Source organism: Anser anser, assembly GCF_964211835.1.
Source record: "Anser anser genome assembly, chromosome: 17".
NCBI classification, from domain to species: domain Eukaryota; kingdom Metazoa; phylum Chordata; class Aves; order Anseriformes; family Anatidae; genus Anser; species Anser anser.
In genome coordinates, this window is record NC_139738.1 from 6527646 (window position 1) to 6545488 (window position 17843).

The 17843-nt window shown below is 57.6% G+C and overlaps 5 protein-coding genes across 10 annotated transcripts; 4 read left to right on the forward strand and 1 right to left on the reverse strand.

Annotated features, from left to right (window-relative positions):
• Nucleotides 1-158: 158 nt before the first annotated feature.
• UBXN10 (UBX domain protein 10) lies at nt 159-3861 on the reverse strand. Of its 4 annotated transcripts, none has more exons than XM_083803042.1 (2): nt 3476-3861; nt 159-2362 (listed from the first exon to the last, which is right to left on the reverse strand). In XM_083803042.1, the coding sequence occupies exons 1-2, from the start codon at nt 3746-3748 to the stop codon at nt 1493-1495; spliced, it is 1143 nt and encodes a 380-aa protein (XP_083659168.1). In that variant the 5' UTR covers nt 3749-3861; the 3' UTR covers nt 159-1492. The 4 variants fall into 4 exon arrangements, with proteins under 4 accessions (XP_083659168.1, XP_083659170.1, XP_083659169.1 ...); XM_083803044.1 differs by lacking the exon at nt 3476-3861 and adding an exon at nt 3170-3381; XM_083803043.1 differs by lacking the exon at nt 3476-3861 and adding an exon at nt 3091-3228.
• A 59-nt stretch (nt 3862-3920) lies between these two features.
• Nucleotides 3921-6889, forward strand: LOC310883153 (phospholipase A2, membrane associated-like). Its single transcript, XM_083803058.1, has 4 exons — nt 3921-5452; nt 5988-6132; nt 6309-6415; nt 6620-6889. The coding sequence occupies exons 1-4, from the start codon at nt 5236-5238 to the stop codon at nt 6763-6765; spliced, it is 615 nt and encodes a 204-aa protein (XP_083659184.1). The 5' UTR covers nt 3921-5235; the 3' UTR covers nt 6766-6889.
• A 934-nt stretch (nt 6890-7823) lies between these two features.
• PLA2G5 (phospholipase A2 group V) lies at nt 7824-9477 on the forward strand. Of its 2 annotated transcripts, XM_083803057.1 has the most exons (5): nt 7824-7940; nt 8313-8365; nt 8669-8813; nt 8943-9049; nt 9151-9477. In XM_083803057.1, the coding sequence occupies exons 2-5, from the start codon at nt 8326-8328 to the stop codon at nt 9273-9275; spliced, it is 417 nt and encodes a 138-aa protein (XP_083659183.1). In that variant the 5' UTR covers nt 7824-7940; nt 8313-8325; the 3' UTR covers nt 9276-9477. The 2 variants fall into 2 exon arrangements, with proteins under 2 accessions (XP_083659183.1, XP_083659182.1); XM_083803056.1 differs by lacking the exon at nt 7824-7940 and having other exon boundaries at nt 7949-8365.
• A 203-nt stretch (nt 9478-9680) lies between these two features.
• Nucleotides 9681-12368, forward strand: LOC310883155 (uncharacterized protein). Of its 2 annotated transcripts, XM_083803060.1 has the most exons (7): nt 10058-10531; nt 10652-10723; nt 10864-10963; nt 11076-11211; nt 11554-11660; nt 11792-11940; nt 12020-12368. In XM_083803060.1, exons 3-6 carry the CDS (start codon nt 10921-10923, stop codon nt 11902-11904), a joined length of 399 nt encoding a protein of 132 aa, XP_083659186.1. In that variant the 5' UTR covers nt 10058-10531; nt 10652-10723; nt 10864-10920; the 3' UTR covers nt 11905-11940; nt 12020-12368. The 2 variants fall into 2 exon arrangements, with proteins under 2 accessions (XP_083659187.1, XP_083659186.1); XM_083803061.1 differs by lacking the exon at nt 10652-10723 and having other exon boundaries at nt 9681-10531.
• A 150-nt stretch (nt 12369-12518) lies between these two features.
• On the forward strand, nt 12519-16455 carry LOC310883154 (group IIE secretory phospholipase A2-like). Its single transcript, XM_083803059.1, has 4 exons — nt 12519-14789; nt 14915-15062; nt 15469-15581; nt 16120-16455. The coding sequence occupies exons 1-4, from the start codon at nt 14606-14608 to the stop codon at nt 16260-16262; spliced, it is 588 nt and encodes a 195-aa protein (XP_083659185.1). The 5' UTR covers nt 12519-14605; the 3' UTR covers nt 16263-16455.
• The last annotated feature ends 1388 nt before the right edge of the window (nt 16456-17843 follow it).

Here is a 17843-nt window from a genome sequence, read left to right on the forward strand (position 1 = left end):
GGAGGTGCAAACCGGTGGGGTGGGGGCAGCAGCAGCCGCAACGTGAACGTCTGACCTTGGCGCCCTCCGAGGTGTTTAGGTGCAGGTGCCGGGCATTTCTTGTTTAAGGCGATGCTAAACTTCCAGAAAAAAATCATTTTCAGTTCCAGAGAAATCACTTTCCGTTCAAACTAGCCAAAAAGGTTTTTATTAATTTTACTCTCACGCAATATGAAAACATTCTGGAACCAGAAGCAACACAATATACATAAAAGCAGGTGCCAGTCCCTGTGTGCTAACGCTGGTTTATGTTCTTCCTGCGGCCATCACCAGCGGTACCACGAAACCCGCATTTTTACGGCTGGGTTAAATGTGACAACGTAGTGGCTGCTCACCTCTCCTGCAAAAGGGGCCTTTTCCCGACAGCCAGGCTGGTGATTGCACTGATGGAAATATCCTGATGTAAAAAACCTCGGTTTTACCTCACACTGTTCAAACCGTGTGGCTAGCTGTCCATTTTTTTTTAATTACTGCCTTTAACCATTACAATTTCCAACAGAAACCCGTATTTATTTCAGCACACGTACGTTGTATTTACCCCCAAACCTGCCGAGTTACCCTATCAGCCTCCTTTAACGAACCCCCCTCTGCGAGAGCCACAGCAATTTGGTACAAATCCGGGCTGCTGGGTGAGCCAAGTCCTCGGTCAACTCCAAGTACTACATTTAACGAGAAAAAACTCCCGGAGCAGCACTTGCTAGACCTGAAGACCAACTCATTTCAGCGTAAATGGAGCATTTTGCATCATCCCGTCCTGACAACCCACCTACTCTCAGCTATGGGTCACAGGAGTTGAATCAGAGAAGAAAAACTAAGGAGGAGACCCTGCTGCCCAGCAACACAACCAAAAAGCAGCCGTTTGTTCCTAAAAGGGTGATGGAGCCACGCTTAAAAGCCGCACAGAGGTTTTCCATCAGTAGCTGAGCCCTCACAGGAATGTTTTAATACTTGGCAATCATCTGCCAGCTCCAACGCGTCCTTGCTGCTATTTTCAGGTGGTTTTCGGGTTTGACCTCAGCTGCAGCCTCTCTTGAGATGTCTGAGGCTGACGACAGCCTCCTGAAGCTACCGAAGAGGACCACAGGGTGAAACAGTTCTGCTTCTGTCTTCCCAAACACGTGATGCCCTCTGGGAAGTGGCACCTTCCTGAAACAAGCAAAAAGGACACGGAAGAGGCCTCCTGCTCCGAGAAGGGAACAAACTCCAGAGACGAAAAATCAGCAATTTCAAAAACCAGAAAGGCCAAACGTTGGCGGCACTCGGGAAGGAACTTGTAATCACACGCATGGAAAAAAGGTCTGTTAGTACGCCGCAGGTACGGACACGTGAGGTTGGACTCCAACACGCGCCTGTTATGTACGCGAGTCAGCTTCGAGGGAAATTTTTGGAAGCCAGCAAGCTCCAAGCGACGCTGCGGTGGCTGAGAAGCGAGGCATCCCGCCCCGCTGAGCGCCTACGGGTCCGCCTCGCGCTGCTCGGCCCGGCGGATGCACAGCACGGACCTGGGGGGGATCCCGCACTCCTGCAGGGAGCGGGTGAGGTCGGGGAAGCTCCGTCGGGGAACCTCCACGGTTTCGACGCTGCAGTGCTCGTATTTGGCCGCCGTTTTCTGTTCCGCCACGCTCAGGACCATCTGGAGGCTGTCTGTGGGCTTGAAGCGATGTTCAAATCTTTGACCGGAGGGGGACCGAACAGCGAGCAGCAGCTGTGGCTCTTCTTGCAGCGGTTCTTCCAAACTTAGGGTTGACAATGAAGGGCTCTCCCGCCTCGTTTTCCCTCCCAGCTTCTCGGGGGGACGCTGAGCACACGAGCTCTCTCCACCAGGGACGTGGGTTTCTGACGGCCCGCTGGCAGATCCTCGCTCCCCGGAAGGAGCTGGGGTTTCCTCAGCACCCTCCTGCCCCCAGCTCACCTCGTGCTGGTCGCTCGGCTCTGCCGCCGCGCCCTTCCGGCCGATGGAGGGGAGCACCCTGTACTTGTTGAGCGAGGAGGAGCTCCTCAGGGGCACTTGCTGCAGGAGCTCCGGGATCTCCTCCGGGGACACGTGGCCAGGTGGGAACGCCGGTTTTGTGGACGAGGCTCTCGGGCTGCTCCCAAACTCGTGGGGAGCTGCTGGGGATGATGGCACCCTGCAGGGGTAGGCGTTCACGCTCCCGGAGTAACCGAAGGCCGACCTCGTGCGTCCCTTGGCAGATTTGGGCCGGGTCACGTGCATGGCGGCGGCGTTTGTCTGAAAGAAAGGGGCTGCGGTGCTCGGAGGGACGTAGCAGTGAGCTGGTGCTGAGTTCAGAAGAGCTGCTGTGGCCATTGCTTCCCAGGACACCTGCAGAGAGGGCAGCAGAAGGAAAAGTTACCGGAACTGACCTGAAAGCTTCTACAGAGTTTAACCTCCCTGCAGCTTTTACGCCGGGTGTCATCCAACAACAGCAAGAATCCGGCGTGTTGTCTGAGTCCTACGGTGTGATAACGGCAGCGTGTATCAGCAGTACGTGTGTGCAGGTGCTGTTTGGTCACAAATTGCTTCAAGTTGACTGAGAGCATCGGAAAGCTGCGCCCTTCCCCTCGCAAAGGAAGTTTGTGACAAAAAGAACAGAGACATTTGCTGTCAAAGCTAGAAGCTACGTGCAAATGGGAGATGGATGAGCTAAGCATGCACCTGGCCTTTTTGCTGCTCCTGTGACGAAGAATTAAGTTCCCGCTGCGGACTTTCTGGTTGCGACCGACTGCTTTGTGCATTTTAAAAAAAATCCCTGACGATCTGATGACAAGCAGAAGGGAGGGAACAAGCACGGCGGGAACGCTGCAGCCGCGGCTGGTTTGTTTGGCCGCTCAGCGCCCTTCCCAGCCAGGGCTCCTGCAGAGCAGCACGGACGCGCACCCAGGCAACTGACCGCAGCCGCCTCGCACCCGCGACGGGGCTGTTTGGTTTCCTAAGCGCTGCCACAGAAGCCCCGAGGCAGCGCAGAGGAACGCCTGAAGGCTCCGCAGAGCTTCCCGCACATCCCCCGTTGTACCGGCAGCCCGAAGAATAAACCTCCCGCCCCAACCAGCCTGCCCGAAGCCGCCCCGGCGGGGTTCTCCTGAGGGAGGCTCTTTAACCCCTCCGGCGCTGCACGTGTCAGAGGCTCACCCCGGTGGCAGCACGGCACGCGTCACCCTTGGGTGCTGCTGCGAGAGGCTGGGACAGGGAACCGCAGTGCCCGGGGGGGGGGGGGGGGGGGGGCGAAGCACTGCGGTCCCACAGCACGGGGAGCGAGCAGCGGGCCCTGCGGGGGGGCAAGCCCCAGCCCCACGAGCGTAGCCCGGCCCCCAAAAGGCCCCCAAAGGACCCCAAAAGGCCCTAAAAGCGCCCCCAAAGCCCCCCAGGAGGACCCAAAAGGGCCCCCAAAAGCCCCCCAAAAAAGCCCCCAAGGCCCCCGGCCCGCCCGCCCCTCACCTGCCGCCCGCCGCCCAGCCCGGCCGCGTTGCCAAGGCGACCGCCCCACTTCCGGCCGCGCTCCCGGCCCCGCCCCGCTACCACAGAGAGGAGCGGCTGCGCTGGGCAGAGCGCCGCAGGCCGCGGTCCTCCAGGCGACATGTTGTGGAGACCCGGCTCGGTTGCCAAAACCGCGCTGTTTGAACCCAAAACGCGGCCCGCGGCTGAGAACGCGGCGCTGAACCCTGCCTGTTGTTGCTCGGGATCGGCTTTTAACCCCCCCCCCCCTTTCATGGCAGTAGCCTCACAGCAGTGCAATCCAACAGCCTCAACCTGAGTAAAACCAGGCAAATAAACACCAAACCCACCAGTTCCACGAGCACCCCTTAAAACAAAACAAAACAAAACAAAAGCAAGCAAACAAACAAACAAACAAAAACCAAACACACACCTTAACAGAGCTAAAGCAACACACTGGGGGCTTTTTGGCTCAGAGCCGGCAGAGCCAGGCTGCAAATGGCGGCGGGCAGGTCTCCTTCCAGGAAAGCAAGAAATAGGCAATAAATGAGGGGATAATAATGACATTGCTGTGGGGCACGTCACACGGGGCCATGCGGGACAGAAATGGGCACAAAGTGGCCAAAATTGATAGTGCGGGTCTGGACGGGCTTCATTAACCAGGTGTCCCTGTGTCCCGGTGTCCCGGTGTCCCTGTGTCCCCATGTCCCCATGTCCCCGTGTCCCGAGCGTTGCCAGCACATCAAGGAGCTGATCCTGCCCCTCTGCTTGGTGCTGGTGGGGCCTCCCCAGCCATGGCCACGCCGAGCCCAGCTGAGGGCCGCCAAGGGGATGGCGGCACTGTGGGGAGAGGCTGGGAGAGCTGGGGCTGCTCAGCAGGGCAGGAGGCTCAGGGGCTCCGCGGTGTGCACAGACACCAGGGAACCGAAGCACAGAGCCAGGCTCCTCTCAGGGGTGCCCAGGGATGGGACGAGAGGCAGCAGGCACATGGTGGCACGCGGCAGGGGCCCTGGGACCCTCAGGAAGCCCTTGTGGTGCTGTGCGGGTGATGGTGCCTGAGCAGGACTTGGACCAGATGGGCCCAAGGGTGCCTCCAGCCTCCCCCGTTCTGTGATCCTGTGAATAAAAAACATGTGACCCATTTTTTTAATGCCCAAATTTCCTTAGAAGCACGGTTAATTACCAAGGGTGGAGCTGTGCATACACATTCCGATAGCGCCTGCTTGTATGTCTGTTTGCTCTTGGCCCCATGGCTCCTCAGAAGTGATAGCCGCCTTTGTTCGTTATCTCCTCCGGTGCTCTGCCTCCCTTTGCATCATGTCTCAGGCACGGTGATTCAATGACCTGTGCTCAAAAGGCACCTCAGATGGGGTTTTCATGGCGCTTCCAGCCTGCTTGGCTCATGATCTCATTTCACAGACCCCTTGTCCATGCATGGGAAGCCCGGGAGTCTCTTGTGCCCTCATGTCAGGACAGCAAAACCATAAATCTGCACAGTGGGCCCTGGTGCTCGCCGTCCCCTGGCCAAGCACCACCTGGAAATGGCACCATGGCTATCTGCAGCTGGAAGGAAGAGGTGACAACCTCTGCCCTGCCAGATATTCACCTTCTGGGCATAAAACGCTTGTGTCGCGTCTCTCCAGCCACCTAACCCCGTGGTGGTGATCTTCGTGCCCGTCTGGAGAGCAGTAGCATCATTTCAGAGGGAGCACCGTGGCTGTCTGGGTTTTGTGTAAGGGGGGCGGACAAGGAGCCGCTGCGCGATGCATGGACCGAGGAGGGGGTGGACCTCTCCCCTCTCCATCTATATAAAGCAAACCCGCAAAGCCTCAGCTCCGCAGGGTCTGGGCAGGGTAAGGAGGGTGGGATTTTATTGCCTTCTTACTTCAACAGCCCCAGGGAGCTGCTCGCCGCCCGCTGCCTCGGCTCCCTTCTCCGCCAAGATGAGGAATCTGCTGCTCGCCCTGCTGCTGGCTTGCGGTGAGTTGGGGGGTGAGGTTGGGATCTCATCCTCCTGGCGTAAATATCACCCAAACCCACAGGTTTTGGGCACGCAGGTGTTGGCCGAACGTTGCAGTTTCTCCGCAATGCCTGGCGTAGGGCTGCTCACGTTGATATTTATTTTAAGAGGCGCTGGGGCCCGTTGTCACCTGCCAAACCCCAGGCTGATGCTGGCGATGTGGCGCTGATGACCAAGGGCTGCGAGTGAGACAGGGCTTGTGAAGAGACCGCTGTTACCTCCTGCGAGGCCAAATTCGGTCATTGCGAAAAGCAAACAAAATCCAGAGGTGGTTTGGGGGATTCTCAGAGTCTCATGCTGGCACCCCGAGAAGAGTTAATGTGCACGGGAGCAGCAACGTGAGACTTACTGCTCTGCTTGGTGTGCAACACGGTGCGGGTGCTGCACGGGGAACACTGTGCCGGTGTGAGCGTGTCCCTCTGTCCATCTGTCCCCTGTCCCTCTGTCCCCCGTCCCTCTGTCCCCCTGTCCCCCTGTCCCCCTGTCCCTCCACAGGGCTGCTGCCAGCCCGTGGCAGCGTTTTGGAGCTGGAGCGCATGATCAAGGCAGTCACGGGGAAGAGCGCCCTGCTCTCCTACAGCTGGTACGGCTGCTTCTGCGGCATCGGGGGCAGAGGCACCCCGGTGGACGCCACCGACAGGTGAGTCCCTGAAAACTGTCGCTGCGGGGCAGCCCTGCAAAAAGCTTCTCGCTGCCAGCTCCGAGAGGGGTTTTGGCACCGTTCTGCAGCCACTTCTTGGGCTGCCCGGCCGTCTGCTCCTTCCCTTGCCTCCGAAGCCCGGCAGGGCCCTGACACTGACACGGTGTCTCCCGCAGCTGCTGCCGTGCCCACGACTGCTGCTACAGGCGGCTGCGAGAGAGCGAGTGCAGCCCCCTGATAACCCCCTACCAGTTTGATGTCACCGATGGGGACATTGCCTGCGGTGAGTATCAGCGGGCGTTTTGCAGCAGGGAAGGGCATTCCCCAGCGTGGCAGTGGCCAGCAGGGATCAGCGGGCAGGGATGATGCCCTGCAGGGTGTCGGGGCTGCCCGCAGACCCCCCCTGCCACCGCAGCATCTCCCACGGCTGACGCCAGCTTTGGGGGATGGAAAAGCCACCGCTGAACACGGCGTTTGTCCCCCGCAGGTAACGAGCAGAGCTGGTGCAAGAGAGAGACCTGCCTGTGCGACAAGGCGGTGGCGTCGTGCTTCGCTGGCACTCTGGCGTCCTACAATCCGTCCTACCGCTTCTACTTCAAGCTGAGATGCCGAGGGAGCAAGCTCCAGTGCTGAGGGGGTTGCGGGGGGAGCAGCGTGTTTGTGGGTTTTGAGCGGTTTTCCTCATTACCAGGCACTGAGCAGAGCTGGAGCCCTCCTCTCTGCAAGGCTGTGCGGGGTGAGGGCTGGGGCTGGAGGTCCCCCAGCTCCCCAGAAAACACATCGCCGTTTGTTTTCAGTCTCTTCCTCCTCTGATCTAATTTCCCAGAAAAAATAAAATAAAATAAAATAAAATAAAATAAAATAAAATAAAATAAAATAAAATAAAATAAAATAAAATAAAATAAAATAAAAATCTGAATAAAAGATACGAGAAGTGCTCTGTGGTGTGTTTCTGTCATACCACGGAGCAGCAGCAGTGGCACCCGGGCTGTCTCATTTGGTGGGAGCTTTTGCACCTCCTGACCCTGTCGCACCAGCTGCCCGATGCTCCGTGGCACCAAAAGCAGCCCCAAAAAGCTGGAGATGTGGTACAGACTGCAAAATTCAGCTACTCCCCTCTCAGCTGGGTCTATCCCACCGCAGGGCTGCTCGAATCCCAGCGCTTTGCGTTCAGAAGTGGGGACAAACGCACGCCACTGAGCAAAACTCCCTGGGGTTTGCCAGTGAAATGATTTCCTTGTGGTGAGCCTGGTTCACCTGGTTCAGCCAAAAAGGCTTCTCCCAGCCTCTTCCTTCCTGCTCCCCGAGCTCACTCCCAGAGCCAAAACACAGCGCTGCATTGAAGGGCAGGCAAGGTGTGGCAGAAAGGTGCTTTTAGAGGAGCAAAGGAAGTGGGAAAATGTGGGAGACGGTTTGAGACCCTCCTCTGGTGTTTACTCGCTAAGAAAATTTGACGTTTTTGTTGACCAAGGGATTCTCCCTTTCAACTGCTGTCACCACGCCGTACTTTCCAAAGGCGAGCCGTTTTTTGCCAGCCTTTAAGGATTGCCTTCCCCCTGCTGACCCTGTGCAAGGAAATGCTGCCGCTTCCCCAGCATCGCTGCCGGTACGGACCAGGGGGCCGTGGGGGGGTTTCTTGCATTCCTGTAAAGGGGAAGGACGGCGCCTTCTCCTTTCCTGAAAAGTCCCATCAGCAAAATTGGGGCGAGCTGACCGTCCGGCAGCAGGTCAGCAGAGGTGGGAGCAAGCCCTATATAAAGGGATCCGTGCCAACCACGCGTCCTGCGAGCGGCGGAGGCTTCCCCGAGGTAAGCGGGGATGGAGGAACGCTTCCCCCCTTTCCTACCTTAACCAAAAGCTGCGCTGCGAGCAGGGATGGAGGCGCAGGCAGGGAAAGCAGGGCCGAGCAGCAGAGGAGAGGCTGTTTTAGACACCAGGCCGGGACCGCAGCGCTCAAGGGCTCCAACTTTTCCTGCTTTCTCTTCATTTTGCTTTTTTTTTTTTTCCCCCCCTCTCTCCACCACCGAAGTCCGGGCAGCACCGGGCACAGCCTCCCTGCTCCGTCCCCAGCCAGGCACCGCCGCTGCCTCTGGGCGAGGGAGCAGAGAGGAGAGGTCGCCCGCCGCGAGAACCTTGCTGATGCGGTGGGGAAATGATGTGGGCTTGGTTTCTTCTTCCAGGCTCGTCGAAAAGATGAACTCCCTCCTCGTGCTGGCCGTGCTGTCTGCCTGGGGTAGGTGTCCTGGCTCTCAGGGTGGCCCCAGCCGTGTGCGACGCCGCGATGAGGGCCAGCCCTGCTGGGTTTTCCACCTTTCCCTTTTCCCTCCGTCACCACCTCTCTGAAACTCGTAATGACCCCCTAAAAAACGACTCTCCCACCCTGGGGACAAGTCCCCTCCTGTCGCAGGAGGTAAGGTCGCAGCAGAAGACCCCACGCACGGGTACCAGGAGGATGGCAAAGAGGCGGCGTCCTCACCGCTGCTGCTTTAACGGGGGGGGGACAGGGGTTGTGTCAGCCCCGCTGATTTTCCCCCAGGCTCATCCCTGGCTGGTGGGAACCTCTGGGATCTGCAGAAGATGATCACGAAGGTGACCGGGAGAAACGCCTTCCTGTATTACTCCTCCTACGGCTGCTACTGTGGCTTGGGTGGCCACGGACGGCCCAAGGATGCCACGGACAGGTGAGCACCCACTTAAAATCCCTCTGCCCAAACTTCACCATCCTGCGGGCACCTTTGGCTGCAAATCTAGGGAAGAGAGGAAGCAAGGAAGAAAAAAAAAAATACCAAAAGCCTCAAAATCCTGCACAGGTGCTGCCAGCTGCACGACACCTGCTACGACGGCCTCCTGCGCCACCGCTGCAACGCCAAGAAGCAGCGCTACCGCTACGGCTGGCACGGCGGCAGCCCCACCTGCAGTAAGTGGGGGGCATAGAAAACGGGTTTTTCCCCCCTCAAATAAAATAAAATAAGAACCGGGGCTGACCCCGGGCTCACTGACCCCCCCCCCCCCCCGCAGGTCAGGGCTCCTGGTGCGCCAAGCTCTCCTGCGAGTGCGACCGCAGCCTGGGGCTGTGCCTGAAGAGGAGCCTGCGGAGCTACAGCGGGCGCTACCGCCTCTTCCCCCGGTACAAGTGCAGGTGACGGGGTCGGGGGACAGCACAAAGAGGAGACGCTTCGGGTTTGCCCCCTGCTCCCAAGGGGGTTTTGCACCTGGAGCCGCACGCCCGGGCTGATCCGCGGTCCGACCCGCGTGCGCCACGTCGGCGTTGAGTTTAATCGGTGTGAAAATAAATCGTGGGCTTAAATCTTCCCCGTCCCCGGCGAGCTGCTGCTGGGCAGGGCACAAGCGCTGTGAATTGCTGGCGTCACCCTCCCTGAGCACGTCGAAGGCTCTGCGGATGCTCACTGGGTGCTGGGAGAGTGCTCGGTGCCCTGCGCGCCGCTGGGTCCCTTACAGCATGCTCCCAGTGCTCCCAGTAACACCTCAGCACTGTCTAGGGCTCACCAGTGCCCCCTCAGTGCCTCCCAGCCTACCCCAGTACCGCTAAGAGCCCCTCGGGAACATCACAGTGCCCCCCAGTGCTGGCTGGAGACCCCCCAGTACACTCCCAGTATCCCCAGGTGCTGCCTGGAGCCCCTCGATACCCTTACCAGTGCCATCTAGAACCTGGCAGCGTGCTCCCAGTGCCCCCCAGTGCCCATCAATCCCCTCCTGATGCCTACCAGAACTGTCTAAAGCCTCCCAGTACATGGGGACGTGGACCTCAGTACTACCCAGTACCTCCCAGTATGCTCCCAGTGCTTTATAGCACTGCAATAACATCCCTGTACATCCCCCTGTGCTGTCTGGAGGACTCCAGTGCCCTCCCATATAGAACTGGGGGGAGTACTGGGAGCTTCTAGACAGCACTGGGGGGCAGCAGGAAGGCAACGGGGACTCTAAAGAGCACTGGGGGCACTGGGAATGTCCTTGGGGGCTCTGGATAGGACTGGGGAGCCCCGGGAAGTTATCGAGCCGCTCTCAGCAGAAGGAGGGTGCCTGGCAGTCCCTGGCCAGCACTGGGGGGGTCACTGAGAGCGTACTGGAAAGCTCTGGATGGTACTGGGGGACAGCGGGAGGGCACTGGGGTGTTCTGGGAAACACTGACAAGTTGCAGACAGCACCGGGAGCGCACCAGGAGGCTGCCGAGAGCCCCGGGGTGGCACCGGGAGGGTGTCTGGGGGGCTCTGGGCTGCGTAAGGCCGGGCTGCGGGGAGAGGGTGGGTTTGGCCGGCGAGCCAAGGGGCGTAGCAGGACGGCGTGCGGGGACAGAGGAGGCATTTCGGCGCTTCCAGCCGCGAGCCGGAGGGCAGCACTCGGCGGCCAGCGGGGATCCGGAGCCGTCGCCGTCCCCCCGGTGAGCAGCCCCCAGCCTCAGCCCACCGCCGGCACCCGTGGGGCTGTCACAGGAACAAAAACAGGGTGGGGGTGCTGGAAGGAGGCAGCAGCACGCCGCGTCTCGCTCTTTTCTTTAAAGAGAAAAGCTCAGCAGAGGGGCTGCAGGCACGGTCCGTGGCTGCCCAGTCCTGCCCCGGTGCCAGGAGCAGCGGTACGGGAGCGGGGAGAGGTCTGGGCGGCGGGGCAGCACCGGGACGCGTTTGCTTTCAGCCAAGAGGCAGCACCGTTGGTGTAAGGAAGCACCCCTGCCTTTCTGCCTCCAAATTTTGAGATAATTTGGCCTCATTTCAGAAGAAGGAGGTTTGCAAAGCGGTGTCGTTTCTCCTCCCTGGTCCGGGTAAGAGGACGATGAAGATCCTGCTGGTGGTCCTGGCCCTGCTGCTTGCTTGTGGTGAGTGCGGCCGGGCTGGAAAGGGAGATCCCAGCAAAACTTCCCCTGCTCCAGCTGCCCAAGGCAGATTTCTGTACGTAACTCATAAGATCCCCTTTTCTGGTCGCTCCAGGCATGCTTGCTGCTCACGGAAAGCTCCCGCCTGCATTCGCCCCGGGGCTGGAGGGAAGCACGGTGGCAAACCTGACCGCGCACATCTGCGACTCGGGATGGGGCCGCGGGCACGCAGCGAAGGCTTCGATGCACCGGTACAGCAACAACAGGTTTTTGGGGAAACGAGGCAGTGCTCACCTCTTCTTTCAGCCCTGGAGAGGCAGAGACAAGCGGTTGAAGCTGCTGGGATGGCAGCAGAGGGCCAGGAGTGGTCCCGAAGCCGGGATGCACAAAGGCTCTCGGAGCCGGGTGGCACAGGGAAGCTGAGAAGAGGCTCGGTGTAGGACAGGGGTGAAAGCGGGACGGGGCTGGAGAGCATCCCGGAGCAGCTCCTGGGTGCTTTGGTGCAGGAGGGGATGCAGAGCCCTGTTGTGGACGGGTTAGAGAGCAGCCCCGGCTGCGTTTCGCCTGGGGCCAGGCTCTCCTTCTCGCTGCAGGTGCTGCCGGCTCCGTGCCTGCTGCTACGCCCGGCTGGCTGCGCGCCGCTGCCGCGTGGGACAGAGCCAGCGCCTCGCCGCCTCCCGGGCAGGGGGCCCTGCCTGCAGTAAGTCCCCGGGGCCGAGCTTTGGCATCCTCGCACACACCTCCACGGGGTCCCCGCTGCCGCCTTAGCAGCTCCCTGGAGCCATCCCCGAAACGCCATCCCTGTGCTGTGCTTCCTCTCGCTCCCCGCAGGATTGGGGACCCGGTGCCAGCGGGGAGCCTGCAAATGCGAGCGGGCGACTCGGCTCTGCTGGGCACGCAGCCGGGCGCTGCTCAAGTGCCAGGGCCGAGGCAGGCGTTGCTGACGGAGAGGGGCCCTTCACGAACCCACCTCCGTGCTGGTAAGCAGAGCGGGGCTCAGCGCAGCGCCAGGAGCCTTTCCCAACCCTCTTCCTCGGGGCTTTGTTTTGGCTTCGGCAGGAGGAAAGCCGCCCTCGTGTGAAGCTGCGTCATTAGACACTGGATCCGAGGAGGGAGAGCTGCACAGATGCGATATTTCTGCTGAGAAAAACAAGGGAGGAGCGGGACACCTGCGCCTTGTCACAGTGAAGGGCGAGGTGATGGAAGCCAGCACAAGTTGGCAATTTGTCCTCTTCGGCTCCAGCTCCCCACGCGCAAGTCGCTGCACGGAAACGTCGTGGCTCCCCCAGCTGTTTGCTTCACCGCAGAATAAAACTAAAACAAATATTCCAAGTAAAATATATAAAATATTTGGAATATTCCAAATATTCCAAAATAAATATTGCAAAATAAAGCCGGAGAGCAAAAAGCTTTGGGCCTCTGTGTGCTGCGACTCCGCCGTACCCAGTGACAACCCCTGGCACCGGGGAGAAGCTCACCTGTGCGCAGGGCTTCCCGTTGAAATACCAAAACCCTAAAACTGGAGCTGCGCAGCAGAGTCCAGAGCCTGTTTCAAACATCACCCCCAATACCTGGAGCCCCTGATTTAACACTGACAGCGGGAGGTTCTTGCGTCCTGCAGCAGCGTTTCCAAATGGCTCAGAGCTCGCCTTTGCCTGGCTTGTGCCTGGTCTCGCCAGACGAGGCACGGCACGAGGGTTTAGGCACCGCTGAAATAAAGCGCGTGCCAATTTCTGCCAGGTAAAGGCTACTGCAACTGCAACCGTAAGGCCGAGGCACGGGGAAATAATCGCAGTGCGTTTCACACGGCCAGCCAGGGAGGTGGCTATAATGCTGCCCACGTCGCCCACTGCTGTCACCCCCTTTTTGCAGGAGAGGGAGCAGCCAGTCTGTGCTCCCCGCTGCTCATTCATGCCCACGGCTTCAGCCCCAGCCTTCAGGCTCCCAAAATTCGCAGTTGCCTCAAGGCAGAAGGAATGGAAGCTGCTGTGAAAGTCCGGGGACAGGCGCAATGCTGCAGCAGGGCTGGGTGCCGATGAGCTTTGCTGCACTGGGACGGCCGGGGAGCTCACGCTTGCCTAACCCTCAGAACAGAGCAAAACATCTTTCTCACCAGAAAAGAATGTTTTGGCCTTATTTTGCAACAACCCCCAGCACGTCCCCTAGGAAAAGGCAGTTTAGGCTGTGGCTGCTTCCTCTTGCCTCAAGCATCCCAGTGATGCAGGTTTTCTGCCCTGCAGACAAATTCAGCTGGTCTCACCTCCTCCGAGGACTTGGAGAACACTACAAACTGCCACGGGGCTCTGCAATGAAACACAACCCCAAAAACGGGGACAAAAGGGGGTTTCTCTGGGGCTGGAGGATGCTCTGCTGTGCCCTGGGCATTAGCAGCTGCAATTCCCACCCCGGCTCACCCCAGAGCTGAACTCAGTTGTACTAGGAAGCATCCCTTAAATCGGGAAGCACTCCTCGAATAAGGAAGTGTCCCTTAAACCAGAAAGGTTTCCCTCCAGCTGCGAACCAGGCGCCCGGTGTTTAGCCCGGGGGGGTGGACGAGCACCCACCAGGAAGGAGAGCGCAGCCCTGTGCCGAGCAGCTGCTGTTTGCAGGGCATAAATCAAGGATCAAATCCTTGCCGAGATGGGACAGGGGCGCTCGAGCAGACAGATTGCACACCAGGATGAGCCGAAAGACGCTCTCTCTCTATTTAAATTCTGGATTAATTTTAACTTTTTATGTATTTTTCTGCTCGGACATCTGGCTGTACAAATCGGCTCATTTCAAGCTCCAGGGGCTGCTCTGTTACCTCAGGTGCAATAAACTGGGCTGCAAAAGCACTGGAGGCAGCGCTGGAATTGGTGCACGGTGTGAAAAAAGGCAGCTCTGTGTAAACGTGTGTGGAAATTCAGCAAAAGCCGTGGGGAAGAGACTTGCCGAGGCCCTGAGCCCAGTTCCTTTTTCTCACCATCCCTCTGATTTCCACGCAGCCACATCCTCGTTCCCTGTCTCGGTTTCAGCGACAGGGGAATTCCTCTCCCCACCTCAGTGCCGGGGTTTCTGGCAAAGCGCTCTGCGAGGCACGCAACACTACGCATCTGCGACCTCTGCACCAGAAAAAATGGCTAAAATGGTCTTTGGGCATCACCTAGCTAATTAGAGATTCCCTCCAAGCCAACGACACCATCATCCCCTTTTCAGCCTTCCATTATATACCGCTTGCATTTTATTTTATTTTTTCTTACCCTGGAGGCCGATCTGGCAAGGGGCATCTGGGCACCAGCAAGCTCCCAAAACTACAAAAACACAAGGGAGGAGGATGCTTTGCACTGGCTGTGTTTTCTCCCTGCCCAAGCAAGTAATTATGGCAACCAGTAAGACACAGCATGGAGCTTTCTAACCGAGACATCCAAAAAACTAACAGCCACCCAGGAACGATATTGTTGCTCTTTTCCCTCGAGTTTTCCCATTTTTTTCAGGGCGCTGAGATACCCGGAGCCATGCACAGGCTTGACCCCAGCCTGCCCAACTCATCCCAGTCCACCCAAACCTCCCATCAAAGGGCACCCCGACGTTTCCGAGAAAGGGATTTGCATCCGAGCAGGCCCCCATCCAAGTGGAGAGCAGCTTGCACACGTAACGGGACCGATGTGGCGAGGACTGTCAATATTTGCCCGCTGTGGAGACAACAGAGGAGGAGCCAGGCTGAGCGGGCACGCGCCGGCTATAAGAGGTGCAGCTGAGCGCACCCTAAGGTGCAGCACCCGAAGGCTCGCCCCGCTCCGGAGCTGTTCACCGCCAGCCATGAAGCTCTTGGTGCTCCTCGTCTGCCGTAAGTACCCCCTGGAGGCGATGGGTTGATAACAGCTTCCCTAAATCCACCGTAATTCGGGGAGTTTTGGGGTGGAGGGTTGGGTGGGGGGCTTCGTTCTGGTGCTCCTAACGGCAGGTCTCCAGTCGCAGGGCTGGCCTCCGTGGACGGCGGCGCGATTCAGTTTGCTAGGATGATTAAGGTGAAGACGGGTAAGAACGCTCTGGCTTACAACGGCTACGGCTGCTACTGCGGCTTGGGGGGAACCAAACAACCTCTGGATGCGACAGACCGGTGAGTGAAGAGCTGGGGGAGACGGAGAGGATGCTCCCAGCCCTCTTCTCCTCCCAAAGCTCAAACCAGGGTGCAGCTGGAGCAGGCAGTGCGGGAAGGAACACGCGGCTCTTTCTGAATCTCAGAAACTTGCTTCTTTTCTCTGCCTCTTCCCTGTGTACAGGGAGTAAGGCCTGCTCTTGGGGCTGAGACAGCAATGCCAAAATCATCAGTGTGACCTCAACGAGTCTTTAAATCTGCCCAGCAGCAGCAGCAGCTCATGCTGATGGGATGGGGAAGGATTTCTTTTACCTTTGCAAGGCTGTGCAGAAACGCATCAGGATGTGTGCACCAGCGGGTGTTAGCCACTGCGGTGATCTCCCCGCTGTTCCCCGCCCTGCCCTGACGGTGTCTTCTGCGATACCAGGTGCTGCCATGCCCACGACTGCTGCTACAGCAAGTTGAAGTCATCATCCCCTGGCTGTCATCCCACCCTGGTCCATTACACGTTCTATCTCCAGGGAGACGAGATAGTCTGCGGTAAGAGACAGCGCGAGGCCAAAGCCACGCTCTCGGTGGGATCTCTTCTCCTTGGCGTCCTTTAGAGCAACCTGGAGGGGGTGGAAAGGAGGGAAAGGTGCCAGGAATAATGCAAATAATGGTGAAGTTTAGAGCTAGCAGACCTCCAAAAGGACGGGGTTGCCCTTCTGTAGAGGCCAGATAACGACCTGACCAAGCTGGACGCAGAACGCTTGAGGTGACCTGACTTGGACGGGGACGTGGCCCTGTCACCCCGATTTTCTGATCGTCCTTCCACCCACCCAGAGCAAACACTGTCCTTTTGGGGGGAGTGAATCAAAAAGAAGCACCTCCTTGTGATCAGAACAAGTATCTATACGGAGCTAGATGTAAAGGAAATTAAAAGCTCCCCCTGGGATCGTGTTTGGTTTGTAGCCGCTATGTACATCAGGGTAGGATGGTGGCAAGAGGGCTGACTACCCAGAGTCACTGGCTACGTATGCCAGTGGGAATGATTCAAAAGATAACCTCCAACTCCGGCACCTTTTTTTCCCCCCAGAGCCTGGAAATTTCTGCCAAAAAACAGCCTGCGAGTGTGACAAGGCAGCAGCAGAGTGCTTCAAGAAGAACCTCGGGACCTACAAGAAAAGCTACAGCAATTACCCAAACTTTCTGTGCAAGGGCTCACGTCCCCAGTGCTAGAAAAGCCAGCCTTGAAATCAGATGGAAATGCTCTAAATTGAGATTTCTTCTCCTGCAGCGAGATGAAGTAAGGCACAGCTCTAGCCCCACTGCACCAAAATGTCATTCGGAGGCCAGTCCCTGAACCTGCGCACAAGGAAAGCCCACCCACTCCTTGCAATTCAATAAATCGTGAAAAAAAAAAAAAAAAAAAAAGATTTCTTCAAATAAAAATAAGTTTCGAAGACAATTTCTAAATGCATCTAATGTGTTTTCTTGTTTCAAGACTCAATGCCTGAGTGGGTGGGAAACCTGTAGCTCTCCCCAGAGACCCGATGGGTCCAGCACCCCAGGGTGACCAGACCACGGGTGCAAACCGGCCCCATCCTGCTCACAGATTGACTCCTTAAGCAATTAGTACTTACTAAGGCAGCACAGGGCACTGTCAGCAGCTCCTCCAGCCTCACAGGGGTTTTGGGGTGGCTCCTTCTTGCACCCCCATCTTTGAGTAGGTCCTCACAGGGTCCTGGAACCAGGAAGGTCTCCCAGGAGCTGCATGGCAGCAGCAATTAGCCCTAACGAACCAGGGCCAGCTGCTCATTGCACCTGGGAGGTGGAAGTGCCTCCGTGCTGCCTTCGGCCTCAAAGACTGTGCCCAGTTTGGCACCCCTCTATGGGGTTGCACCCTCTGTGGGGTGCAGAGCTCTATAGGGGCACTATGGGACGCAGTTTGGTGGTGGGACGTGGTGGGTCAGGCTGATGGTTCGACTTGATGATCTCGAAGGTCTTTGCCAACCTAGATGGTTCTGTGATTCTACACGGTTATTATTTTAACGGTTTTTCTACAAGGTTGTTGTTTTAATGTCTTTTCTTGTTTTTCTACGGTCACTCAATGACTTTCCACTGTTAGAGAGAGGGTTTCTTCGAGTTCTATCTAAGCTTCTCCTTGGTCAGAAACGCGAACCAAACATTTCTATCAGAAAGGAAAGATGAGAGAGAAACCAGCTGGGATAGAGCTGATTAAGTCAATGCTGCCCTCTAAGGTTTGTGTGTGCAAACAGGCTCTGCTCCAGGCACCAGCAAGGTTCAGTCACATACACACAGAATGACATCGCCTTAATAAGATCGTATTAAGACTGACCCAATTTGCCCACCTTTGTCAAAGTTTCCAAACACCGCGAAAGCTGACAGGTGAGCGTACGCCTTCGTAGCCAGAGTGCATCCGCAGAAATGGTTCTGGTCATGACTACTCAAATGCCCAACCGTTTCTGCCTATTAACAAAATGAAGTGATGCAGACACATTAAAATAATCTGGAAGTTTTGCTTTTAACCTACACTTCATCCAATACACGCAACCCCACTCACCCAGCTTGGCTGGCACACCCAAGGGTGCTGAGGGAGCTGGTGGATGTGATTGCTGGGCTGCTTTCCATCATCTATCAGCGGTCATGGTCATCCAGAGAGGTCCCTGATGACTGGAGACTTGCTAACGTGACGCCCATCTATAAGAAGGCTTGTAAGGAGGATCCAGAGAACTACAGGCCTGTCAGCCTGACCTCAGTGCCAGGTTGATGGAACAGGTCATCTTGAATGCAGTCACA